General features: G+C 45.5%; 1 protein-coding gene across 2 annotated transcripts in view; it reads right to left on the bottom strand.

The window, feature by feature from the left end:
* Nucleotides 1–374: 374 nt before the first annotated feature.
* The window catches only part of ZFP90 (ZFP90 zinc finger protein), a 30,986-nt gene continuing 20,899 nt past the window's right edge, over nucleotides 375–10,461 (bottom strand). Inside the window, exon 5 of one of the 2 annotated variants that reach the window (XM_049864555.1) lies at nucleotides 375–4,063. In XM_049864555.1, coding sequence (XP_049720512.1) covers nucleotides 3,978–4,063 — 86 coding nt within the window. In that variant the 3' untranslated portion in view covers nucleotides 375–3,977. The remainder of the gene's footprint in view (nucleotides 4,064–10,461) is intronic. The other variant, XR_007514696.1, reaches the window with a different exon arrangement.

Below are 10,461 nucleotides of genomic sequence, written 5' to 3'. Positions count from 1 at the left end.
CTTTTGAGAGATGATGGGGCAATGGGCAGAGAGAAAGAATCTGTGGGTGCAGAGCTCCGGCTTCACATGGAAGCCTCAGTGTTAGGGGCAAAGACATCAAAGTCACCTCTGTTTTTGTTTTATTTGGCGACAGCCGGAGCCAGGTTCTGACTAATTAATGATGATCAAAGTGCTCTGACAAAATGGAGTGCTCTACAATGCCAACCATGAATTATTTATAGCCAGGTCTTCTGAGCTGGAGCAGAAGGGGCTGCGTTTGATTGCCCAGGAGAGGAGAAAGCTAAGCCCTTGCTTCCTCCTCAGCATGAATGAGCCTGAGCTGTCCACGGGGCTCAGTTTCTCAGTCCCGAAAATGGGGCCAAATATGAGCTGTCATTCTTTTATGTTGCCAGGTAGGGGCAGATTAATCAGTAATTACGGTACACAGGGTTTATTTGCGCTTGCTTACTAATCTGTATCTCACCTGTTTTTCACCAACTCTTTGACTAGTAAGTAAGCGCAAGTAAGCCCATGTGTACCTTATTTATTGGTAATCCATCCCTGCTCCAGGTCAGACCTGAAAGAGAGGGACTGGCAACTGAGTCCTGTCCTTAACAAACCCAGGGGCAATACATACCAAAGCTATTCTTCCCCATCCAGCTGGCAAACAATAATTAATAACAACAATATCATCACACAGTTCTTGGATCAGCAAATATTTTCTATAAAAAGCCACATAGGAAACATTTTAGGCTTTGCAGGCCATATGGTCTCTGTTGCAGCTACTCAGCTCTGCCATTGTAGTGTAAAAGCAGCCACAACAATATGTAAATGAATGAACACAGACATCCAATGAAGCTTTATTTGAATTTGAATTCTGTATAATTTTTGCATGTTACAAAATATTATTCTTTTTGATTTCTTCCCAACCATTTAAAAATGCAAAAAACATTTTTAGCTTGTTGTGGTTGTCAGGTGCTGTCAAATCAGTTTCAACTCATAGCAACCCTATGTACAACAACAGAACAAAACACTGCCCAGTCCTGTGCCATTCTCCCAATTGTTGCTATGTTTGGGCCCATTTTCAGTGCCTCAACCTGAGGGGCTTATCTTCTGGCACTATATCAGACAAGGTTCCACTGCTATTCATAACGTTTTCACTGGCCAATTTTTTTTAGAAGTATATCTCCAAGTCCGACTTCTAGTCTGTCTTAGTCTGGAAGCTCCGCTGAATCCTGTCTACCATGAGTGACCCTGCTGGTATCTGAAATACTAGTGGCATAACTTCCAGCATCACAGCAACATGCAAGCCACCACAGTACAACAAACTGACAGGTGAGTGACTTGTAGGCTATGTAAAAACAAGCCTCAAAAAGTTAAGCATAATGTTATCATTTCACATAACAATTCCACTCCTAGGTATGAAAACGTATGTCCACACAAAAGCTTGCTCACAGCAGCCATTATTATTCATAATAGCCAAACAGTGGGAAAAACCCATATGTCCATCAACTAATAAATGGATAAACGACATACGGAATATCCATAAAATGGACATTTGGCAATAAAAAAGGAATCAAGTACTGATTCATGCTACGACATGGATGAATCTTGAAAAAATTATGCAAAGTGAAAGAATGCAGACACAAAAGGTCACGTATTATATGATGTCATTTATATGAACTGTCCAGAATAAAGGAGCCCTGGTGATGACATGGTTAAAATGTTTGGCTCCTAACTGAAAGGTCAGCGGTTGGAACCCACCAGCTGCTCTACCAGAGAAAGATGTAGCAGTCTGCCTCTCAAGATTTACAGCCTTGGAAATCCTATGGAGCAGTGTTACTTTGTCCTCTATGGTCATTATGAGTCTGAACTGACTCAATGGCTGTGGATTTGGTTTTGGTCCAGAATAGGTAAATCTATAGGAGTTGTGAGGTGATAGCTAAAGGGTAGGAGTTTCTTTCTGAGGTAATGGGAATGTTCTAAAATTGATTGTGGTAACAGTTGCACCACTCTGTGAATATACTAGAAACCACTGAATTAAACATTTTAAATGGGTAAATTCTATGTGTGTGAATTATAGCTCAATAAAACTATAAAAAAAAAAAACACAGATGGTGGTAGGCTGTTGTTTGCCGATCCCGGACATAGCACAAAGCTGTTTAGCCTTTTATGAAGAATCTGCCATGATGTCACAACTACCCAGGCGTCAACCCCCTTTGAGCCTTGGTTGACTTGCCATAAGGCAGAGGTAACCAATGGTGAGGTGTGAGTGGCAGCCAGGTCTTCACACTCCCTCTCCAGTGTTCACTGCAGCCACAGATGTTCCAAGAATTGCATCCAGGAATTGGGCAGTCACTCCCTCGAAGCCTCAGGGCAGAGAAGATGCCAATACCTGTCCCTTTCCCTTATGCCTCCACCACACCCCTGGGCTTGTCCTGGTGCCAGCTTCCAGCACTGCTGAGCAAGGCTGGCCCTCCCTGTACCTTGAAAGGGCAGACCCTGCTCTAGAAATTCAGCCCATATGGCAGATATGGAAACTGGGACTCAGAGAGGACAAGGAACTGGTCCAAATTCACACAGCGATAAGCTGATCTTTGATTTCCTTGATATTCTCAAGAATGAAGGAAAAGGGAGTTGGGGGCTGGGGTAGGGTTTGAGGTGAGCATAGCCCCATCCTATTCCTGATTCTTCTCCCCACAGTGTCCTCCCTAGCTTCCCTCCATTTTCATATTTCCCAAGCCACCACTGCAGAGGAGGGTAGGGCGAAGGAAACTCTTTAAAAAAATTAATTGTAGACAAATCAGAAAATACTGTTAAAGAAAATAAGGAACACCCTTAATCTCACTCCTCAGAGGTTAACATGGAGATGACCATGAGGACTATCTGGGGTGATGGTTAAGAGGGTGGGGCTCTGGACCCAGTGGCCTGGGTTCAAATCCTGGCTCCATCACTTACCATCTGTGTGACCTCTCTGACCTCAGTTTCTTTACCTGTAAAATGGGGATACTAACAGTACCTACTCACAGAGTTGTATGAGAATTAAATGAATTAATGGCTATAAAGCACTTAAAACAGGGCTTGGCACATAGTAAGCACTCAGTATATTATTACATTTTCCCAGGTTTTTTAATTCATATTTTTTCCTTACAAAAATGAGATAATTATGTATTCACTATTTTATAACATGGATCTCTCCTCACCTTAAGTGGATTATAAACACCTTTCCATAGCATTATAAATCTATAAAACCCATTGCCATTGAGTCAATTCTCACTCATAGTAGCCCTATAGAACAGAATAGAACTGCCCCATAGAGTTTCCAAGAAGTGCCTGGTGGATTTGAACTGCTGACCTTTTCGTTAGCAGCCGTAGCTGTTAACCACTATGCCACCAGGGTTTCCAAATCTCCTCTAGAACATCTTTTTTTTAAGATGTCTTATATATAGCATTCCATGTCTTGAAGGTAGATATTTAGAGAGATTTATTTTTTCCTACCACCAAACACTTTTCTTCTTACCTTTGACCAAATTCCTAAAGAATCTGCAAAGTCAGAGGGTATGCAGGTGGTTAAGGCTTTTGATAAATAATTACTCTTCAGAAAAATTTGCTTCTACCAGCCAGGGAGAGAAGGTCCCATTCCCTCCAATGCCTTGTCTTACTTTATCACGTAGACTCAATCTTTCCAATTTAGTCCAGAAGTCCTGTTTCCTATCTTCTTGTTCTAATTTGCAGTTCAAGCTTATCCTAAGGGAACTCAGCTTCCCAGCCTGGCTGGGCATCTGCTCAATCCTATGATCTTCCTGTGTGGCCCTGGGCTGGTTCCCAACTTTTCTGAACTCAAGTCTCATTTACAGCCCCTGACTGAGTGCTTCTGGCTTGGGGTCTCTCATCAGGTTGCAGTTAAGATGGCGCAGGGACTGCAGTCATACGAAGGCTTTACTGAGGCTGGAGGAGCACTTTCAAGATGGTTCATTCACAAGACTGGCAAGCTGGTGCTAACTCTTGGCAGGAGGCCTCAGTTCCTCTTGGATCCCTCCAAAGGGCTGCTTGAGTGTCCTCACAACATAGCTGCTGGCTTTCCCTAGAGTGGGTGATACAGAAGAGAGCAAAGAGGAAATTGCAGTGTCTTTTCTCACCTAGTTTCAGAAGTCAAACACCTTTATTCCCGCAATATCCTCCTATTAGTTGAATATGTTTAGCCATATTTGTGTTGGAGGGGACTGCTCAGAGGTATGAACACCAGGAGGCAAGGATCGCTTGGGAGTCATCTTGGAGGATGGCTACCATGGTAAGAAACAGAATTTGATCTTTAATAGGATGGATACTTTTTTTTTTAAATTGTGCTTTAAGTGAAAGTTTACAATCCAAGTCAGTCTCTCATACAAAAACTTATATAGACCTTGCTATATACTCCTAGCTGCTCTCCCTCTGAGACAGCACACTCCTTCTCTCCACTCTTTATTTTTGTGTCCATTCAGCCAGCTTCTGACCCCCTCTGTCCTCTCATCTCCTCCCCAGACAGGAGCTGCCCACATAGTCTCCTGTGTCCACTTGAGCCAAGCTCACTCTTTACCAGTATCATTTTCTATCCCATAGTCTAGTCCAATCCGTGTCTGAAGAGTTGGCTTTGCGCATGGTACCTGTCTTGGGCTAAGAGAAGGTCTGGGGACCATGACCTCTGGGGTTCTTCTAGTCTTAGTCAGACCATTAAGTCTGGTCTTTTTATGAGAATTTGAGGTCTGCATCCCACTGTTCTCCTGCTCCCTCGGGGGTTCTCTGCTGTGTTCCCTGTCAGGGCAGTCATCAGTTGTAGCTGGGGATCATCTAGTTCTTCTGGTCTCAGGCTGATGTAGTCTCTGGTTTATGGGGCCCTTTCTGTCTCTTGGGCTCATAATTACCTTGTGTCTTTGGTGTTCTTCATTCTCCTTTACTAAGATGGATACATTTGAACTAATTAATAAACAACATTACACATTTGACAAAGCTACGTACAAATTCAGGGATATTTGTTAAACAGTGTGGAGATGGTACGGGGAATAGGGAATGGGGATAAAAAGAAATGAATGAATGAGTGAATTATTAAAACTTGAGGGGGCCTTGCACAAACCAATTACGAGGACTGTGAACTGAGACAGTTAATTCAATCCTCTGCACCCAAGTCCCTTCTGCTGCCCCTCCAAAAAATAAGAGGTTGAGAAAAGACGTTCCTTGTCCCAGATCACAAGAATCCAGCCCCCTTGATCTAGTCTGGGTCTCTCTGCCTGACATATCCCTTAAATTCATGGTTGACCTACTCTGGTTCCCGGCTAAGTAGGGAAGACTTTGCCTGCAGGAAGGGGCATGGGGACCTGCAAAACCAGGCTGGGAAGAAAAGGCTCAGTTATTACCCAAATAGTGGGGCTGGTGGATTGCTCACCCCTCCTGCCAGCATTCTTCTTTCTCTGGAGACAAAGGGGCTCTCAGAAAGCAAAGCCCTGTGAATACCCCCAGGTCCAGCCTGTTGGGGGTGGGAGAATCGAAACACTCATTTCTTTAAAAAATATATCTTGTAGCTCTAGGCCTTGTTACTTCTTTATCTCTTTTAATCCTCATAAACTCTGCCAGGTAAGAACTGTTATTTCAAGATACCCAGGGAAGGGAGTTGAATGGATTGTTTTTAACTGTTTCCCCTCCCTGTGAAGTCATTCATTCATTCAGCAAATACTAACTGAGCACCTACTATGTACCAGTACTGGGGACAGAGCAGTGAACAAAGCAGGCAAAGCCCCTGTCCTTGTGGGGGTGGGAGTAGTGGGGACAAATGTTAGACAGTAAGCAAGCAATGAATAAGATACATAAACTAAAATGGGCAAAGACTTTTAAAGTCATTATGTTAACAGAAAGGGTGCCCAGGGAAGACTCGTTCCTTGGAAAATATTTGGTCTGAGACCTGAAGGGTATGGAGCCAGCCCCGTGAAGCAAGTACAGCAGGTGCAAAGTCCCTGAGGTGGGAATAAAGCTGGTGTGATTAAGGAAATTAAGGAGGGAGGCAGGGCTCAGATCAGCTTGGTCCTAATAGCTACTGGCCAAAAACCAAACCAAACCCGTTGCCACTGAGTTGATTCCAACTCATTGTGACCCTGCAGGACAGAGCAGTACTGTCCCATTGAGTTTCCAAGGAACAGCTGGTGGATTCGAACTGCTGACCTTTTGGTTAGCAGCCGAGCTCTTAACCACTGCACCACCAGGGCTCTACTATTGGTCAAAGGAGTTTGGAATTTATTCTCGGATCTGATTCCAAAATAAATCTCTCCTCTCCAGTGCAGGAGCCGTGGATGGAGACCGCAGAGAGGCAGTATCTCATCCGGTGCAGCGAAATTTCAGCACTGTTTAAAGGAGGAAAGGAAGAAGGGAAAGAAGAAAGTGGTAAGAAGCCTGAGAACATATTTGCCAACTGCAGGCTCCGTGCTGCCCCGGCAGCTCCAGCGCTCTGCCGCCTCCTTGGGTGCCCTCTGCGGTCCCTCACTGCCCTCTGGTGGCCGTCAGACACACACGTAGTGCCCCAGCCAGAAGGCAGGAGCCCCCGCAACGTGCACTTCTGCAAGGGGACACATCCCGAGAGATCTCCCTGGGGGGGGCCAGCGCCATGGAAGTCCCAGCCTGTTCACCTTCTGTCTGAACATTCTAAAACACACCCAAATGAGAAGGCCAGGTGCTAAATGCTTTACAGGTATTAATTCACAGCAGCCTAAGAGGTGGAACTATGGTAGTCCCCATTTTACAGACAATCCGAGGCCCAGAGAGACTAGATGTGAGCAGATTATACAGGTAGTGTCACCCCTTCTGTTTCCTAATCCAATGCTCACTACAGCTCAGCTGCTTCTAGTGATGATGATGATAACAGTGAAGATAATAAACTAATTATAGTGCTGACTGTGGGCCATACATTGTACAGCATATAACTAATTTAATCTGCAACAGTACTAACGAGGTAGGTTCTATTAACATGCCAATTTTACTGTTGAGGAAAACGAAGTACAGAAAGCATAAGAAACTTGCCCCAGGTCACACAGAGAGCAGAGTATTGACTAGGAAAGCACTGAGGAGCCTTGGAATTGTCTGCTTGTTCCATTTATAAATGTTTATTAAGCATCTACTAGGTGCAGGAACCTGAGCATGCAAAAGAGAGAAAGAAAGAAAACAAAACATTGCTATTAAAATGAAAAATGAAAAAATGCAAAAGCAGAAAATCTGTTTACAAAAATGTGATCCTGAAACTAAGATGCTCACAGAGAAGAATGGAATGGTTTGAGATCAGTAAAAAAAAAAAAAAAAAGAAAAGAAAATGTGACCAACTGATCACTTCTGGGGGTGGAGAGGAGAGGCAGTTTAACTGAATATAAACATTTTCACCGCATCCCACCAGCAGAAGTGACACACTGACAAGCCCTAATTTAAGGCCTGGCTGAACATTTACTTTGAAGAAGAGTAAATGAGGGTGCTGCCATTCTCCAGACAAATTCAGAAAAAGGGTAGCTGTTTAAACATTAAAAATTTCTACTCCTAATGAACAGAATCTTGCGATTCACTCTGAGATACGTTTCTCTGAGAATCATTTTATTTTGCTTCTGCCAGGCCCCTGGGCACATCATTAGTCTGGTCCACGTAAATAGGGTTCAAGGCTGAGGCTCCCTAAACCTCTAAGGTGACCTGAATTGGGAAAACATGTCTATGCCAGGGCTTGTATACTGCCCTGTCAACATTTTTCTGAGGGTGTCTTTTTTTCGAGTCTTGCTCCAAATATGGAAGCCCTGATGGCTAGTGGTTAAGAGCTATGGCTGCTAATTAAACAGCAATTCGAATCCACCAGGCACTCCTTGGAAACCCTATGGGGCAGGTCTGCTCTCTCCTTTAGGGTCGCTATTAGTCGGAATGGACTGGATGGCGACGGGCTTGATTTCTTTGGACTCCAGATATGGGGTGATTTTTCAGGCTCTTAGCTTTCAGCACTTTCACATTTGTCCCCATTATCCTGCCTGTCCATCAACTTCAGAGCTGGGTTTCAAGACATAGCTTTCCATCAGCAAACGCCTTAGGCAAAAGCAGCTTTGCTGCTGGGATTATAATTTTGTGGTAGTGGGTTGTTTCTCCTAGAGTCTGGTCCCTGATTTCTTACACTACTGTTAGTTCTTTGATGCTTTTAAGAATACTTTTCTCTTTTCTACATTTCACCCAGCTTCTTAGTCTAAGTAAGGGTTAGGCATAATTACCTAGAGCACCATTACTTAAGTGTAACCACTTCATTATTCTCCCCTGAGCTTGTCTGCACAGGACCATGCCTGTCCTGAGGAAGGGAGCAGAGAGGAGATGGATGGTGTCTGGGCTCTTTTATGGCCCTGTCTCAGGGGACCAGAAACTTGGGCCTCCTCAGGGGGCAACACGGTGACCTGTAGTTTCTCAAATTACCTGGACGATTTCATTCATACAGTTCAATTTATCCCCATTTTGTCGACAATTAGATCACATGATAGGAGAATGGAAGGAGGTCGGCGCCAGAGTCCATGACTACCCTACCGGACCACAGGAAGGCCATCACACCCCCTTCCCAGGAAGCGCCCCCGGGAGACTAGGGCCGGAGCAGGAAGCGCAGGGTGGAAAGGGATCCTAGCCTCAGGTAGGGGTGGAGTATTCCACCACGAGGCAAGGTGGGGGAGAGGACGATTGGCCTGCGGTGTCCGGTCGGGCATCCGCCACGGGACACGGAGCTGTGAAGAGATCAGGAGACGCCCGCGCGCAGCCACTCTCTGCGCCGCTCAGAGAAGAAACGAAAACTCAAGGCGGCGCACACGCCAACGTCAATACCGACTAAGGGCGCAAGGCACCTTAGTTAGGTTTGCGGCTCACAGGTGCCTACGACCTCGACTGAACAAGGACCACTCAGAGACGGAAGTGTGTCCACCGCTAAGGCTTCTGGGGAATGTAGTCTTGCCGAGGTAGACGTCAATAACACCTGTCCGAAAGCGCTCCGGGGAGGGCGCTCCGGGGAGGGCGCTCCGGGGACGGCTCCTTCGTGCCCGCCAGGTATGCACACTTGACGGAATCCCACTCCCCATCCACGGCTCATGAAATGTGGAGGGTTTGGGTTGGGGGGCGCAGGGAACACGGGTGGGTTTCCGTTGGACCCCTCTTTCAAAGACACCCAGGTCTTCTATGATTAATTCTAAATTTAGTGGTATAAACCTTCCTAACCTGGGTGGTGGAAACCTGGGTGGCATAGTGGTTAAATGCTAGGGCTGCTAACAGAGAGGTCGGCAGTTTGAATCCGCCAGGCGCTTCTTGGAAACTCTATGGGGCAGTTCTCCTCTGTCCTATAGGGTCGCTATGAGTCGGAATTGACTCGATGGCACTAGGTTTGGTTTTTTTGGTTTGGTGTCATCATTAAAAACACCCTCAACCCATGGACGCAGCTGTCAAGAAATCGAATGACATTTGATTTCTTGACATCTGCTGCAAAAGACCTCTTTAAAGTGTTAAAAAGCAAATATGTCACTTTGAGGACTAAGGTGCACTTGACTCAAGCCATGGTGTTTTCAGTAGCCTTACATGCATGCAAAAGCTGGGTAATGAATAAGGAACACCAAAGAAGAACTAATGCCTTTGAATTATGATGTTTGCAAAGAATATTGAATATACTATGAACTGCCAGAAGAACGAACATATATGTCTTGGAAGAAGTACAGCCCGAATGCTCCTTAGAAATGAGGATGGTGAGACTTTGTCTCACATACTTTGACATGTTATCAGGAGGGACCAGTCCCTGAAGAAAGACATCATGCTTGGTAGAAGATCAGGGAAACAGAGGAAGACCTTCAACAACATGGATTGACACAGTGGCTGCAATGATGGGCTCAAGCATAGCAATTGTGAGGATGGTGCAGGACCGGGCAGTGCTTCATTCTGTTGTACACAGGGTCACTATGAATCAGAAACAACTCCAGGGCACCTAACAACTTCAACCCCACCATGCTGTCAAATCCTCCAACCTCGGCAAATACAATTTTGGTTATTAAAACAATCCAACCCAGTTCAAAACTTCAAACTCATACCTTATACTAGAGCCCACCCACCTCCTCCAGTGGGTTGGGCCACTGGGAAGCAGAGAGGAGGAGAGAGGCAGTGGTAGCAAATGAGGCAGGACAGAGCAAGCAGGTACCCAGTTTGAATCTGGTTAGTCCTGTTCTGCTTGAGGATGGAACGACTGCCGCATGAGGGAATGCCCAACTGTCTATGGTCTCCGTGCAGATTCACTTCAGCCCCCTGTGTTAATTCACAGCAGGGCATCCTAGTTTCACCTTTGGCCCCACTCAGCCCTCGCCTCTCCAGGTGGTAATGCCCTAGCTTCATCGAGTAGCCACTGGGATACAGCCCTATGGCTCTTGCCTGTCCTCTGTCTCTTCCTTTCTCCCAGCTCAAGGCACAGGGTGACCATACATCATGGTT

Source organism: Elephas maximus, chromosome 21 (assembly GCF_024166365.1).
Source record: "Elephas maximus indicus isolate mEleMax1 chromosome 21, mEleMax1 primary haplotype, whole genome shotgun sequence".
Lineage (NCBI taxonomy): Eukaryota > Metazoa > Chordata > Mammalia > Proboscidea > Elephantidae > Elephas > Elephas maximus.
Note: the sequence above shows the minus strand (reverse complement) of the source record. Positions and strands in the feature narration are given on the sequence as shown.